The sequence below is a fragment of the Elephantulus edwardii genome, unplaced genomic scaffold (assembly GCF_000299155.1).
Source record: "Elephantulus edwardii isolate Elephantulus edwardi_28Jun2011 unplaced genomic scaffold, EleEdw1.0 scaffold00074, whole genome shotgun sequence".
In the NCBI taxonomy this organism is placed as follows: domain Eukaryota; kingdom Metazoa; phylum Chordata; class Mammalia; order Macroscelidea; family Macroscelididae; genus Elephantulus; species Elephantulus edwardii.
The window spans coordinates 474,384-492,017 of record NW_006399824.1 but is presented as its reverse complement, the minus strand read 5'-3'; the positions used below and the strand labels follow the sequence as shown (position 1 = coordinate 492,017).

The following is a 17,634-nucleotide window of genomic DNA, read 5'->3' as shown; positions in this document are numbered from 1 at the left end:
TCCATCTAGGTCGAAGGATTAAGAGATTAGCCATGTCTTTAATTCTCCTTTAGAGCATTAATACAAAATGGTTTAATGACTGGGGGAAAATCAGTAGGTGTGTAAGAAGTCAAGTAAATCCGACCCTCTGGACTTCTGGATGTGAATGTCCAGAAAACAGCAGCAGCCCTGGCGAGCCCGGGAGAACCACCCAGCGGAGCAGCCTTCCAAATGTCCACATTCCTCTTTGGCAATTAAAACGAAGACACTTTCCTCAGCACCTCATGAGAAGGTTCAACTTCTAACACTTTCCAAGATCCACATCAGGAGAAGTCAATCTGTCCACAGGAGGCGTAGTTTCCAAAGCTGTCTGCTGCGAACCTCTGGGAGATGTGAATGGAGTTGAGCTTCAGAGCACCAAAGTAGAAGTTCTCAAACAGCTGAAAAGGAAAAGTCAAGCCATAATGAGAATCTAGAGAAGATGACAAATGATATGTTAACCACCAGACCTTTTAGTGGAAACACCATCCCATAACCAACCCAACAAACTTACCAAACTTATTCTTTCCTGCACATATTCTGAATGATCCTACAAAGCAGGGTGATGGAAAAGAACAGCCAGGTCTTCCCTGATTAATCTAACATCTTCTCTAACAAAGTGGACTAGAAAAAGAACCAAGAACTTGTAATCAGCATCCTGGGGCCACACCCTGGCTCGCAGGACCTAGTAGGCTGCTTCCGTAACTTCAGCTACTGACCATGTATACTCCCATCAGGACTGTAGTTTTATTACAGTCAGGATAAAATGTAAGAAAACACATACCTCCATCTAGTCAACAACATTTATTAGGAGCACTGACTAGGTACAAAAGTAAAGAGAATCATGATTGATTCTAACGACCCAGTGAGGGATACAGAACATTTGCACACACAACCAGAGGTACATGCCCACTGAGTGACGTCATAGACGCAAATGATCACATTTATCAAAAACCTTTAATTAGGCTTAGACTCCAGCCAGCAGCCTGAAGTAAATGCACTTTGCTGTGATCCTTCACTTCACAGAAGCTTTCAAGCTGTCAGCGGCGGGATGAGCTGTACTCTGGGAGGGGCCTGCCCTTGTGATTAGCACATATAAAGCAGAACCCAAAACGATACTCTGATACTCTCGATACTCGAATTCACCCCAGGAAAGTGCAATCACATTTCTAGAATGACGACTGGTAAAGAGAAATAGGGCTTACTTTCTTCTGTTAGGATGAGAGAATTTTTCCTCCTTAAAATGTCAATATCAGAAGAAAGTCTTTCAATATGCTGACCCAACAATGCTAAGGGTGGGATCCTTCCACATAGCAATGACTCTGCATTTATTTTTATAGAGGCTCTATAAACACAGACTTCAACCACTGTCGCCTTTCCTCTTCCTGCAATTAATGGCCTAGCAAAAAGCCTGGGGTTCATTAAAGGCTAACTTTATAAAGCCCAGTAAATATTGATTCTTCAACATGACATCAACTTGACCCCAAAGATCTATTTAGAGGTTGTGTGCTGCATTGTCTCATCTTTCAAAAAGGTGATCAGCTCTTGTCTGCATTGATTTACACAATTAACTTCTCCTGCTGGCCGTGGCTGCCTGTTCAGCCTATATCCACCCTTTTGTGTAAAGAAATTCAGCTTGAAACATTTACCAGCTAACCTCTTTGCTGAACATTAATTTGAAGTGAAAACCACGTCAATGAGACTGACAGATTTATAGCTTTGAAAACGGAAAGCTTCTGGGCACAGAAAGAAAACATAACCAAAGAGGCAGTAAGAGATAAGACAAAACTAATGGGGAACCTCATAACAATTTTAACAAGTTACTATTAAAGACTGCTTGTTGCTGTTGGGTGCTGTCAAATCAAGTGTAACTCACAGTGGCCCTATGAACAAGAGAACTGAACCCTGTCCTATCCTGCACCATCCTCACCATCTCTGACGTACTTGAGCCCACTGCAGCCGTCAGTGTGTCAGTCTATTTCCCTGAAGGTACTCCTCTTTGTTGCTGACTCCCCACCTTTCCAAGCATGATTTTGTTTTTCCAAGGACTGGCCCCTCTTTAATAACACACCCAAAGTATGTGAGATGGAGTTTCACCATCCTCTCTGCCAAAAAGCACTCTGGTTGCATTCTCTCAAGACACAGATGTTTGTTCTTTTGGCAGTCTATGGAATATTCAGTACTCTCCTCCAACACCACAACTCAAAGTAATTGATTCTTCTTCTGTCATCCTTACTCACTGTCCAAGTTCCAGATCAAAGCAAGGACCTGAAAAGACCACTGCTTGGATCAGGTGTCCCTTTGAAGGACTGGTAACCTATGAATGCTCCACCACCCACCTGTGACTTTATTTCCATGTAATGCACACTGCAGGCAGGCAATGACCTCCACTGGACTGACCTGTGCTTATGCAGGTAATCTTTGTATGATATGATTTGCTATGAGATTATCTTGCTTTAGGTTTGAAGTTTGACAATATGGAGTCAGTAAGGATGTAATTTAAATGCAAAATTAAATATAATTTAATTACAAAATGTAAAAGAGGAGAATGAATATTCTCTAGCCACACCAAGGCCACGGAAGGAGTACTGATGTCAAATTATAAGCCTCTGTCCAGAATACTGGAGCAGACTGAATAAATGAAACCACTCACTACTGTTAGGTAACTCTGAGTTGGTTTTCAGCTCACAGTGACCTCCTATGACAGAACAGACTGCCCCATAGGGATCCCAGGCTGGACTCTTTATGGAAGCTGCCCAGGTGGCATACTGTAAATGACAAGATAGACTCTTTACCAAAAGATCAGTGGTCTAAATCCAGCAGGTGTTCTGTAGCAGAAAGATGGCCTGTCTCCTCCTGTAGAGATCTCTCACCTTAGAAACTCAATGGGGGTCACTATGAGTCATAAGTGATTCTTTGGCAATGGGATCAGATCATCAAGTCAGTATCTTGCAGAGGCACTATGGGTGGACCTTTCAGTTAACAGCCAAGCACTAAACCATTAAACTTCTTGCCCACTAGACCTGTACAATGGTTTTGTAAAATACATCATGGGTAAAGATTAGAGAGATCCTCGAAAGTGATACTGAAATAGTATGTATTTCCTATTATTATGTTTCCAAATTTGTCAGTCTAGAGATTAAGGTATGCACGATCCAGGCCATGGTCTTTGCAATTACTTGCTGTGCATCAGGGAGCTGGACAATGACTAAAGATGAGAGAAGAATTGGTGCCTTCAAGTTGTGCTTGAGAAGAGTCTTGAACATACCACTGACATCCAAGAAAACAAATAGGTCTGTCTTGGGTGAAACCAAGTTTCTCCTTGGAAGCTAGGATTTTTAAGCTGTGTCTCCCATACTTTGGGCACGTGGCCTGGAGGGATTTTGTCCTTGGAGAAGGATATCATGCTCGGAAGGTTGGTGGGACACCTCAGAAGAGGAAGACTGCAGATGAGATGAATTGATACAGTAACCGGGGCAATGGGGGTTGGTGTGTCGGAGTAAGTGAGACTGGCTCAGGACAGAGCAGGCTTTGAAGCTGTTGTACATAGGGTTGCTATGAGTTGCAGGTTAACTCGATGGCACATAATAACAATATCACCATGTTATTTTATGCCTTGGTTCTCCTTAATCTTGTAGTTTACCTATACATGCTTTAACCTGCTCTCATCCCATTCTGTAATGACACCACCATCTATGATGGTCTAGACTCTATGTAGACTATGATGTTTATAAGCCCCCAGTGCAAGTTCTGTCTTCATTTTTGCTTTTCCCATCTCCAAGTTTTTGCTCTCTGTGCTTAGATTACAGATGATTTAGTAATAATCTTTCATTGCTATTTTATTATTTAGTAGTCTATAGCTTTAGTCTTGAGTCTTTGTTTTAGTTCTAGCAATTATTTATAGAGACTCATGAGTCTAGAAGTCTCTTGGGGGGAAGGGCCTTCACATTATTCACAGCTAATTCCCAGTACCTGTCACAGTACTTGGTGTACGGGATGTGACCATTACTTGTAAAACTAATGCTGCAGACATTTGTAAAGCAGTGAGATTCACTTTTACAGAAAGTCAAGGCTGCTGTTGTTGTTATGTGCCGTCAAGTCATTTGCAACTCATAGCGACCCTATGTACAACAGCTCTAAACCCTGCTCTATTCTCTGCCTATCTCACTGCCTCTGACACACCCATTCCAATTACCCCAGTCACTGAATCAATCCACCTCATGGAGGGTCTTCCCCTCCTGCGCTGTCTCTCCACCCTTCCAAGCATGATGTCCCTCTCCAAGAACCTGTCCCTCCTTACAACATGTCCAAAGTATGTCAGACGAAGCCCCAGAATCCTTGCCTCCAAGGAGTAGCCTGGTTTAACCCTCTCCAGGATGAATCTGTTTGTTTTCTTGGCAGTCCATAGTACATTCAATACACTTCTCCAGCACCACAGCTAAAAAGGCATCAATTCTCCTTCTATCCTCCCTAGTCACCGTCCAACTCTCTGATGCATAACAAGTGATTGCAAAGACCATGGCCTGTATCAGGCGCACCTTCGTCTCCAGAGAGACACCGTTGCTCTTGAGTACTTTAGAGAGGTCCCTAACAGCAGACTTTCCCATCGCGATATGTTTTTTGATTTCCTGGCTGCTGGTGCCAAGAGTGTTGACTGCGGAGCTGAGCAAACTGAAGCTGTGAAAAATCTCAATCCATCCATTCTGATGCTACCAATTGGTCCAGTGGTGAGAATCTTTGTCTTCTTGACATTGAGCCTCAGTCCATACTGAAGGCTGCAGTCCTGGACCCTCTGCAGCAAATGCATGAGGTCTTCCTCAGTTTCAGCAAGCAGGGTTGTGTCATCTGCATAATGCAGATTGTTAATAGATCTTCCACCAATCCTGACGCTACACTTCTCCTCACAGAGCCCAGCCTCTCGGATAATCTGTTCTGCATACAGGTTGAAAAGGTATGGAGATATGACACATCCCTGGCATACACCCAAGTCAAGGCTAGGTATACAAAAAAGAAACAAAAGGAATAGGTATACACCCAGAAAGCAGCCATCTCTGATGGTTACCTCGAAAAGAACTACACAGCCCAGTAATTACACTTCCTGGCATCTACCTCAGAAGTGTGAAAGCATCAACAAAAACAGACCCAGGATCACCAGGGTTCACTGTAATACTATTCATAATAGCTAGAGGGTGAAAACCACCTAAATGGGCATGAGCATATGAACAGATACATGAAGTGTGCTGATACATGCAGTGAAATATTATTCAGCTATAAGAGAAATGCAGTCTCAGCATCGGTGATAACCTGGATAAACCTTGAAAATACACTGAGTGAGTCAATCACAAAAGTTAAATATTGCATCTCCGTTATTACAAGAATAACAAATGTATGCAAACTATTTTTATTTTTATTAGTGGTAAGAGTGAGGGGCAAAGGCAAATGATTATTCAGCAAAAAGCTAATTTCTCTTCATGGTGATGGGAAATTTGGCAGTAAGTACGGCCGATGGTTATATAACATCCTTAATGAAATAGGTAGCAATAAATTCTATTCCTGGAAATTGTCAAAAACGTGTGTGTGGTCACTTAGGTGGACATATGTGCACAGGAAGACACACATGAGCATATTAGCATGAATGCCAGATATGCACATGCATGTTTGTATATACTATATACATGTTTTCATCTATGTTTTAAGCCTCACGGGCACAGTTAGTGATATTACCACAATTGTTGTTCACAGAGCTGGACTGCTAGTTTCAGAGGTTTGGGGCCACAGTTTGTGGGACCACTCTTGTCATAATGTTCGACTTCCTAGTTTGGTGAGCAGCGTCTAAGGTTTTAAAAAACTGGAGAATGGTCAACTAACAACTACAGGTCTCTTCCCATCTAAAGAAAAGAAGAGTAAGGGAAACCTGAGATTCAAGGAATAAGTTTGTCCACAGGACTAATGACCAGGGAGAACTGCAGCACCTTCTACCCAGCATGAAACCGGAGGACTGAAACACTGCCAAGCTACCACGAATGGCTGCTCTGAGCAGAGACACGTTAAAAAGTCCGGGTATGAATGGGAGAAAAATGGTAGAATGAAACTCAAATTCCTGAAAGAAAAAAAAAAAAGGCCAAACAAACTGGACTGACTAGAAAGACCCCAAGAATATTATCTTTAAAAACCTTTTATCAAAACAACTATGAGATATCATCTCACCCCAGTCAGAATAGCAAAATTTAACAGAATAGCAAGCAACAAATGCTGGCGAGGTTGTGGAGAAACTGGAACCCTTATTCACTGTTGGTGGAAGTGTTAAATTGGTGCAACCACTGTGGAAGGTGGTATGGCGCTTTCTCAAAAAGCTACAAATAGAGATACCATTTGACCCAGCAATTCCACTATTGGGAATATACCCCAAAGAGACTATAATTTCCATCCAAGCAGATATATGCACACCCATGTTTATCACGGCTTTGTTCACAATAGCAAGGAGTTGGAAACAACCTAAGTGCAAATCAACAAACGGATAGAGAAGCTATGGTATATTCACACAATGGAATATACGCTGCATTGAAAAGCAAGGAACTCATGCAATATTATTCAAAATGGGTGACCCTGGAGGACATTATGCTGAGTGAAGTATCACAGTCACAAAAGAACAAATACTGCATGGTGCCACTGTTGTAAAATAGGACTGACCTCGGGGTTGGGGGGAGACTGAGAAAGATGGGTTCAATAATGCATACTGCATTGAAACAGATGAGGAAGAAAACTGCTTTAAAGGGATATGTGATTAGGTATTTTTGTCATGACAGGAGTCCAGAGTGAAGGCTGCATAGCGGAGTGGACCTGGGGGGAAGGATTGTAAAACAATGAAAGAATTCTTCTTTTACTTTTCCAAGAGGGTAGTGAACTAGGGTGGAGGGTTGGGAGGGGAGAAAAGTGCAACAATGAATGAATGAATGGAAATCCAAAGTCTCTGTAAATTTTCACTGAAATTTAATAAATTTAAAAAAAAAACACCCATAACACCTTTTATCCAAATAAAAGACTCACTTATAAAAATATTGTACTGCCTTATATCAATGAATGTGTAAAACTAAGTGGTCAACTTCGCCTTACAAAGAAGAGAAGCTAAAGAGGATTGGGGAGCTAGATGAATGGAAACAGCACAAAGAATGGAAGCAAAAACAATGTAGACACATTAGGAACAATGCAACCAGTGACGGAGCAAATTCTATCAAATGTACTAAAATGGAAACTAAATTTGCTATGTAAATTTTCACCTACAATGCAATAAAAATAAATTTAAAAAGAACTATGTCAATATATTTAAATCATGTTGAGCTTTTCTTTCTTATTGTTGTTTTAGAACAACTCCTTCAGTAATTTTGAAACCTAAGCCATTTTCTTTCTACAACAGTTTCCTTTCTCTCTCTCTCATACGCACCCACAAATACACACATTCTTCTTGTTATGGAAGCTGAAAATTTTAAAAAACCTGCTGTATAGGAACATAAAAATAAGCAGCTAAACAAAACCTTACCAAGAAACATAGAATTTAATAAACATAATAATCACAAATATAGAAATGAAATATATATATATATATAATTTTTAAATAAAAGCTGCAGAAGCAGTAAGAATCAGATTATGAGGTGTGTGCCTTAGGGTCAGGTTCAGAAGTAAGACCTCATCGTAGCTGGATGGGAACCTCTGAAGGTTTGAAACAAACAGCGTTTGAGGAAGACTGTGAAGGGACAGGAGACAAGGAACGGGAAGGTAACTGTACAGCAGTCCAGCCATGAGGGGCCTCTAGGATGCCAAGACTCTGCGACAGTAGCCATGGGCAGTGAGAGACCACAGCAGATGTGAGACTAGGAGTGAAGCCCTGACAGAACTCGGAGTCCTTCTGGATGAGTGGAGAGGAACGCACAAAGGAGGTGAGAAAAGTCATGAATGATAAACAAGGCACAGGGTATTGAAAGAACGTTTTTGAGGGAGCTATTTTACGGGGAAAAACAAAACAACAAAAAAATTCAAGTCTGTTATTTTTATCCTCATGGCTGCTTCCTTGGCTGTATGTGTCCCAAGTAGTTCCCTAATCTAGGACTTTCCTGGAAGGATCTGGAGGTATATATTGAGAAGTCTGGAACACAGTTAAGTGGAAGGATATATCACAATAAAAGCTTTACAATGATCCATTTTTTGTATTGTGTTGTGTTTCTCTGTCTGTTAGGGAGATGAAACATTTGTGCTATGAACTGCAAACATATTTTTCCTCTAGTATGTCACTGTCTTTTTTTGTTTGTTTTTTGGCTTAGGGAATTTTTACCATGTGCTAATGTGAAACTTAGACCAAGAGGCAGTTGTCAGAACAGAGCAAGGAGACACTACATGGTTCAAAATCAAGAAGGGGGTTCGTCAGGGATGTATTCTGTCTCCATACCTTTTCAATCTGTAAGAAGAACAGATCATCCGAGACGCTGGGCTATATGAAGAGGAATATGGTATCAAGACTGGTGGAAGAATCATCAACAACCTGCGTTACAAAGATGACACAACCCTGCTTGCTGAAACTGAGGAGGACCTGAAGCGCTTGCTGCAGAAGATCAAGGACTACAGCCTCCTATATGGACTGAAGCTCAACATCAAGAAACAGATTCTCACCACTGGGCCAATTGGCAGCATCAGTATGGATGGTGAAGAGACTGAAATAGTTAACAGTTTTAGTTTACTTGGCTCCACAGTCAACACTCTTGGTAACAGCAGCCAGGAGATCAAGAGATGAATTGCATTGGGAAAGTCGGCTGTGAGGGACCTCTCAAGAGTACTGAAGAGCAACAATGTCAGACTGGAGACTAAGGTGTGCCTGATCCGGCCTATAGTCTTCACAATTACATGCTATGCATCAGAGAGTTGGACAGTGACTAGGGTAGATAGAAAGAGAATTGATGCCTTTGAGCTGTGGTGCTGGAGAAGAGTGTTGAATATACCATGGACTGCTAGGAGAACAAACAGGTTTGTCCTGGAGAGGGTGAAGCCAGAATGTTCCCTAGAGTCAAGGATTCTGAGGCTTCGTCTGACATATTTTGGGCATGTTGCAAGGAGGGATTGGTCCTTGGAGAGGGACATCATGTTAGGCAGAGTGGAGGGGCGGCGAAGGAGAGGAAGACCTTTGATGAGATGGATCGATTCTGTGACTAGAGAGGTGGGAATAAGTGCGTTTGAGATGGCTAGGTTGGCACAGGATAAAAGAGCATATAGAGCTCTTGTACATAGGGTCGCTATGAGTTGCAAGCGACTCGATGGCACAAAACAACAACATATGTAAATTTTAACAACATATGTAAATTTTAAATATTAACTTAAATTTATCAAAACAATGTTTTCAAAACAAAGCTTACTCAATGCCAATATTGTTATCTATGAAAATACCAGGGTGAACAACAAATATCACTAATGAAGATAGTAACAGGTAGCATTTACTGAGCTCATATAACAGGATCCAAATGGTGTGAGAGATTGGGTTTGTGTGTAAATTGAACTAAAAAACTCACATTCATTGCCATTGAGTCACTTTTGGAGACAGTAAATCTCATGGGAGGAGACTGCCCATTTTTCATCTTTGGAGCTGCTTGTGGATTTGAAACGCCCATCTTTGGATTAGAAGCCAAACTGCTTAGGGACACCAGAGCTCCCTTGTGTAAATAGGGCAGTCTAAAAGCAGAATCTTAATTCTACTTTAATGTCTTGACATGAGGCTGGAATTTATGTTGGATTTTAAATGCTGCTTTTCCAAATGGCAGTCCCTTTACCACAGGTGCTGATTGGGCCATATGCCCCCAAGGATTGTGTTCCTTTCCTCTGAGGTCTGCCCAGGGCAGGATGTCTACTTTAGTCCCAAAGAGTCCTGTGTGTTGTGTTACAGACAAAAAAATGCAAGATGTGAAAGGTCTTGAAATACAACATTCTTGGAACCTTTACAATAAACCTCCACTAACAAACATGACTGAGGAAGAACAGGTTACCAGGAAAACGAGTCTTGTACACTGTCCTGAGACCACCTTATAACAAGATGGACACATACCTTTGACAAATCAATTTTGTAATCCCACTACTGTGTTAGGGACCAAATTATCCCTTTTAGATACCTAGATATCCCAAGTTTAACTCCCCAGCTGGTCTTACAGCCAGTCATGAAGTCTATAACCTTTAGTTCTCACTCCAACAGTATAAGATTTTATGGGATGTTAAGCAACCATTTTCACTCTGTGACCGGGGTTTTCTCACATCCAGATCATCTCTATCCCTCCGTGAATTTCACTGGCTTTTATTTAAGCAGAGTGTAACGTTGCTGTGTGACAAAACTGAGGGCTTAAATGATTATCTGATTGCATCTCTATAACCCCAATAAGCAGATGCTATCATTAATCCTCATTTCAGAGTTAAGGAGCTTGAGGTTGAGAGGGCTAGAGTAATTCTCCAGAAAACACACAAGCAAGTAAATGGTAGGAGTATGAGGTTCAAATTCAGGCAGTATCACTCTCCATCTGAGCTCTTTAGCTTCCACTGTTGTTGCTGTTATGTGACGTCGAGTAGTCTGTGACTCATAGCAACCCTATGTACAATAGCCCTAAACTCTGCTCTGTCTCGTGCCAATCTCACTGTCTCTGACCCACCTACCCTGATTATCCCAGTCACTGAATCAATCCACCTCATGATGTCCCTCTTCAAGGGCTGATCCCTCCTTGCAACATGTCCAAAGTACGTCAGATGAAGCTTCAGAATCCTTGCCTCCAAGGAGCATCCTGGTTTAACACTCTATAGGTTGAACCTGCTCCTTTGCTTAGCAGTTCATGGAATATTCAATACTCTTCTCCAACACCAAAGCTCAAAGGCATCAATTCTCCTTCTATCATCCCTAGTCATTCTCCACCACTCTGATGCATAGCAAGTGATTGCAAAGACCATGACCTGTACCAGATGCACCTTAGTCTCCTGAGTGACATCATTGCTCTTCAGTACTCTGGAGAGGTCCCTAACAGCAGACTTAAGTTAACAATCTCAATCTCTTCACCTTCTATGATGATGTTGCCAGTTGGTCCAGTGGTGAGAATCTTTTGTTTTCTTGATATTGAGCTTCAAACTATATTGAAGGCTGTAGTCCTTGACCTTCTGCAGCTAGTGCTTCAGGTCCTCCTCAGTTTCAGCAAGCAGGGTTGTGTCATCTGCATATTACTGCTCCTTACTTGCAGTTTATTGTTGTTGCCACATGTTGTCAAGTCAAGTAAGACTTGTGGCAATGCTAAGATCAACCAGAGACCTGAGCCCTATCCTCACAATCTCTGGCACAACTGAGCCCAGTGCTGCAGTCATTGTGTCAATCTTTTGCTGACATTTCCAAGATGTCCCCTTCCAGGGAACAGCCCCACCTAACAACACACTCAAAGTATGCAAGATGAAACTTCTTCATCCTTACCTCCAAGGGAACACTCTGGGTATACTTTCTCCAAGATATCTGTTTGTTCTTTTTGCAATTTAGGGGATATTCGGCACTCAGCACTCTTCTCCAATGCTACAACTCAAAGGCATAAATTCTTCTGTCATCCTTATTCACTGTCCAGCTTTCAGGTGCACAGCAAGACTATGGCTTGAATTAGGCATTCTTTAGTCTTTAAACTGACATCATTGCTCTTTAGTATTTTGGATAGGTCCATTATAGTAGATTTTTCCCAATGCAAGATAACTTGATTTCTTGATGGCTGGTAGTAAGGATGCTGACTGTGGATCCAAGTAAAATGAAATAGTTGACAACTTCAATCTTTTCTCCATCACCCAGTGATAAGAATTTTTACCTTCTTGCTTGATGCTGAGAAATGATACATACTGAAGGTTGTGGCCTTTGATCTTCTTTCAAGTCCTCCTCACTTTCAACAAACAAGTTTGTGTCATTTGCATAACGCAGGTAGTTGATGAGTTTTCCTCTGATACTGATGCCACATTCCTCTTCATAAAGTCCAGCTTCTTAAATGATTTGCTCAGTATATAGATTGAATAGGTATGGGGAAAGGGTACAGCCCTGAAGCATACCTTTCTTGCTGTTACTTGTGGTGGTATCCCTTAAAACAGGGTCCTATTTAAGTCACAGCGAGAGACTTTGATACAGATAATTCTTAAAGGCTCAAATGGTCTTTCACTCCTTATTCCTGTTCCACTGCCACCTCTTCTCCTGGACAGAGTTTAAGAACTGGATAGCTCTGGCTAGGCTCAGGAATTTTAATTGAACTCTGGATGAAAATAAGCACAAATCAACTAAATGGCTCCATTTAATTAGGTGCCTGAATGGGGAAAGAGGAAAAAGCTTCAACTACAAGTTTAAAAAGAGAAAAAAAGAAACTTGGTTGCTCTTTCTAGCTTGAAGTAGTTCATGAAGAGTAAAATGGTCTATTGTTTAGAAAATAATAGGCTAACAGGAAAAATTTAAATTAAAAAAGAATCACGTCAAGGTATTTAAATCATGTTGAGTTCTTTATTCTTACTGTTGTTTCATAACAATTTCCTTGGGGATTTTGAAACCCAAACCATTTTCTCTCTGAAGACATCCTCCTTCTCCCTTTCTCTCATACACCTCCCCTCCTTGTTGTTAAAGCAGCCAGCATTTAAAAAAACAGTGAGCACCTTCACAAAACCTTACAAATATTTAATGAAGATATAAACATGGAATTTAAGGATGGCCAAGGTTTGTGTTATCACTAGTACTAAAAAGTAATTTCAAACCCTAAGTATGACATTTGAAAATTTATATCCACAGCTGCTATCTTTTACTGAGTCCTCCTGAGCTCTGGAGAGAACTAAACAAACTTCTCCTATCACAAAGTAACCAGAGAAATGTAGACCATCAAGATGAAAGGCGTTTGGTCAAAGCCAAGACTCCCCTGGCAGAGAGCCCCAACATAAAGCCCAGCCATCTGCTGTCTCCAGCTCACATGACTAGTGAAGCCAACCATTTGCAGTTTGTACATGTTTGCTTCCGAGGGAGAACACAGAGGGAATTATTGATTTCGGGTAATGTAGTGGTATACACTGAAAGAAAACAAAGAGTAGGATTTAAAGGCTAACTGTGGTCATTTCTCCTTGCTTTCACTTTAGACCTTTCACTCCTTCCTCCCAAACCCTGAGGCAGAACCATCAAAGACCAGAATTTTTTTTAAAAAAGGGACCAGAAATAACTCTGACTGTGACTCAGTTGCAGAGAGACTGAACATCCAAATGGATAGGAAGGTGGAAACTTCAGTCCAGAAAACTAAAGGCCGGGGCAACAACACAGTGATAAGGGTGTTGGGGATCCCTCCCCCTTTGTTCCCTTAATGAGGCTCACTCTATTCAATCTTAAGCAAACATGAAAGAGTCCTCTTTTGAAGAAACCTACTTCTTGTGCTGATGACTCAATGAACCATTTGCTGAGTCCTTTGCAGCTTACAGTCAGTCTTGATATAAATGCAAAAATCCATTACTGTCAAGTAGGAACCGACTCACAGCTGACCCCTGTGGATTTCACAGGTTGCTACTCAGAGGGGAGGAAACTGCCCATCTTTCTCCCATGGAGTCAATGGTGGATTCACAGGGTCCTTGGGCTAGCAGCACAACTCCCCAGGAACTCCGTCACCAGAGCTCCAGTCCTGGTACCTAAGAGTTACACTAATCCTTATTGTTGTCACGTGCTGTTGACTTGACTGCAGCTCAGCAACCCCAAAGGACAAAACAAAACTTTCCCATAAATTTCCTATACTGGATCCACAATCAACACCAGCTGTCAGGCGAACAGGAGACATATTGCTGTAGTCAGGAAACTTCCCAAATTACTGAGGAGCAATGATGTCAGTTTGAGGACTGAGGTGCATCTGATTTAGGCCATGGTCTTTCCAATCACCTGCTATGAATCTGAGTGGTAGACAATGAATAAGGATGACAGAAAGAAAATTGATGCCTTTGAATTGTGGTGTTGGAGAAGAGAGTTAAACATCCCATGGATTGCCAAAAGAACAACAAATATGTTTTGGAGAAGGTGCAGCCAGAGTGCTCCTTGGAGGCAAAGATGTTGAAGATTTGCCTCACATACTTTGGTGGGCATGTTGCAATGAAAGGATACTCCTTGAAGGGAGATAACCTTCTTGGATAGAGAGGAAGACCCTTAACCAGGTAGACGGACACAGTTACTACCTCAACAGGCTCCAGTATGTCAGGAGGTGCAAGGATGACACAGAATAGGACAGGGTTCAGATGTTTCTCATGGGGTTGCTATGAGACGTGCTCGATTTGATGGCACCTAACAACAACAACATCATATAGGAACAGACTGAGGCCTTTCTCTAATGAAGTGACTAGTGGGTCTGAACTGCTGACCTCTGGGTTAGTAATCGAGTGTGCGGTCACTGTACCACCAGGGCTCCCTCACTATTCCAACGTATATAAAACCTAAAATCAAACAAGCTAGTGTTGGGCTGATGCCAACTCCTAGCAGCCCTGGGCAGAAATATGTGCAGTAAGATTTTCCAAGGCTGCAACTTGCCAGAGCAGAACACCAGGTCTTTCTTCCGAGGTACCTGTGGGTGAGTTGGAACCACCCACAGCTGGCTAGTCATCAAGTGCTCAGCTGATTACATCACCTACATCAGAACATAATGTGGTGAAAATGACAATAACAGCAAGTGTGCAACATATAACATCTGTTCTGGCAATAGCTGACCAAACACACATACATGGCACTGTTGGGAATTTGTCAGTTTGCCTTTTGAAAAGGGAAGCAGCTCTTCTTTTCAAGACTGTCCCTTAATAACTTAAAAAAATCTCAAAAGCCTGCAGTGAACAAGCAGTGGGGCAGCAGGACACATCCCGGTCCGCATGCCAGCCTGCTCTCTGCTCTCCTCCCGGCCTCGTGCACCTGCCCTGCAGCCACAGTGCAGCCTTTCCCTCCTGGCACCCGCCAGGCCCGGCTGTGCCTCCTGCCCCTCCTCCTTCCCTCTGAGGTGCTGGAGGCTGAATCTGGCTCCACGTGCTCACACTCGTGGCTTTCTGGCTCTTGGTGGCAGCAGCACACAGCCAGGAAGTGGTCACATCACTGGGTGGCGGCAGTCAGGGCCATCACCACCAGCCGCGCTCCTGGCACCCACATCCTCGATCCCCATGGCAACCCTTCTGCCTGTTCCCCACTCCTCAAACCCTGTGCCTGGATGTGTGCAAAGTCCCAGTTCAGCTCAGTCCCCAAATCAGCCTGGCCTCTTGGGTCCAGCGGACAGACACAGCTCTGGGGCTTCATCCAATGAGCACCCATAAAGTTTTACTAGAGACTGCACTATGGGTTGTATGGAGATTGCCTACATAATAAGGTAGTCATACAACTACCAAATCACATCATGCCCTCGTTCATAGAATTTACTGTAGACATACCTGCATTGTTGTTTGACTTATGTTAGCATTTAGGAGAATGTCTGGTCTCATTTTTTCCAAAGAAAGGATGCTTTCTATTGTCTTCATGAATGCAAATGGGCTTTTTTTTTTCTTTCGTTTTCCCCATTTTTTTGTAGCTGCATTTCTGGAACCTAAAGCGCAGTGAACATGCCCAGCACAAGAATGCTACTTTGATGTTTCCCCAATGCTTGTATTCCATAATCTGTTTTCTCAACTTTCATGTCTCACAATTACCCCCATTTACAGATAAAAGTAACAGTAATAACACCATTTTGTACTTAATAATAATGCTCAGCCACCTACCTCCCTACCAGGGAGGTAAGAAGATGAATGGAGGGCGCTGACAAGTACTCTGAGCTCTCAGGACGGCACTCCCAGGAGGAAAGTCTGCTCTGGCGAAGTAACACTTTTCATCTCAGGATTTAAAAGTATCTGACAAAGCTGAATTCATTAACCCTTCCAAAAAAAATGGCTCTGAGGTAAACAAGAGCCCAGCGTCATTATCCACATTCAAAAGATAACCGAGGTGGGCTAAGCCCATGAGCACTGTGCTGTCAAAGGCTGCTGGGAGTGGGTCCAGAACACAAGCTGGTGGTGCCCCCTGAGCAGGAGACCTCGAGGAGCCCTGGTGGCACACTGCCTAAGTGCTCTACTGCTAACTAAAAGCTCCAGGTCCATATCCACCAGCTGCTCTCTAAGGGAGCTCTGGTGGCCTAATAAGCAGCTGCACTGCAACCCCAAAGGCACGCTGTTCACATCCACCAAGATGGGCAATCTCCTCTCATGTGATTCACTCCCTCTGAAAACCCGCTGGAGGATCAGCTATGGGTCAGTTCCGACTTGATGGCACACAACAGCAGCTGCTCTACAGGACAAAGGTAGCAGTCTGCTTCTGAAAAGAATTACAGCCTTGGAAATGCCATGGGGCAGCTCTCCTGGGTCCTGTGGAGTTGCTATAAGTTAGCACTGTCCAGGGTCCAGTAGACAGCATACCCTGAGAGGGCACTGGTGGCTCACTGGTCCAACGTTTGTCTTCCAAGCTGATGATCCCAGCCCAGTATACTTGATGCACAAGCCACATTCACCTATGTATGTAGCCATGAGAATGAAGAGATTTCAGTGTTTCTTCCAGACAAAGATGGATTAGGAAAAAAAGGCTCATCAGCCTGTGAAAAACCCATGGCTCACAACGTATGACTGCCCCGGAGGATGGCACGAGGCTGGGAGTGCTCCACTCTCTTGCCTGCAGGGTCACTGTGACTTGAGTCTGACTCAGGGCGGGTAACAGAGCACCCATCTTAAGGGCAGCGTGTGTGGCCTCTCAATTCAAACATGAAATCTGCACCACCAAGAATGTGCAGCAGGAAGGCTGCGTAGGCATGAAACAGAGAAGAACTGATGCTAACTTGGTTCTGCGGCCAAGAATGAGAAACAAATGATGTGAAAGTTATAATCCCAGAACTGGGAAGATCCTAACTGCAAAACAGCAAAACAAAGAGGGTGCATTTCAGAGGCATTTTTCATGAAAAAGAACTTTTTAAATACAGGACCAATAAGATGTTATGCAGTAAACAGGAAGGTATGGACACCACACTGGAAACAAAACAGATTTTGAAAAGTATCAAGGGTCTTTATTTGTCATGTTGCTGTTCTGATTTAGAATTAGCATTTCAAATAAATTTTATTTCCAAGTTTTGTGTACTAAAATTCACCAATTAAAAAAAAAAGATTTTGAGTTTCTTAACAAGGCAACATGTAATCCCAATTCTCAAGCTTTCCCTGGGCTTGCATTTTCCTTCAAACCACATCTGTGGTTACTCTGAGGAAGACAAAATGTGAGGACAATGATGCAAGAAGGAAAACCAACTCAAGAAAGTTTAAAAATATTCACACACGCTCACCGACACAAAAACCCACTGGTGCCGAGTCAACAGACCCAGCGCTGACCCTCCATCAGGTCTGAGGCAGTACACAGTACAAGAAGAGACTGCCCATCTTTTCCCAAGGAGCCACTGGTGGATTCGAACCAGCAGAAAGGCAGGGACCTTGGGTACAACTCCCCCTGGACTACGCCACTAGAGCTTCACTACCCATATACAGTCTTCCTAAATATCATCACAAAAGAATACAATTGAGGCGAGCTCTGGCGGCCTA

The 17,634-nt window shown here is 42.7% G+C and overlaps 1 protein-coding gene across 1 annotated transcript in view; it reads right to left on the bottom strand.

The window, feature by feature from the left end:
* Nucleotides 1–302: 302 nt before the first annotated feature.
* Nucleotides 303–17,634, bottom strand: part of ASCC1 (activating signal cointegrator 1 complex subunit 1) — a 165,435-nt gene continuing 148,103 nt past the window's right edge. The window contains exon 9 of the mRNA XM_006888965.1: nucleotides 303–419. Coding sequence (XP_006889027.1) covers nucleotides 303–419 — 117 coding nt within the window. The remainder of the gene's footprint in view (nucleotides 420–17,634) is intronic.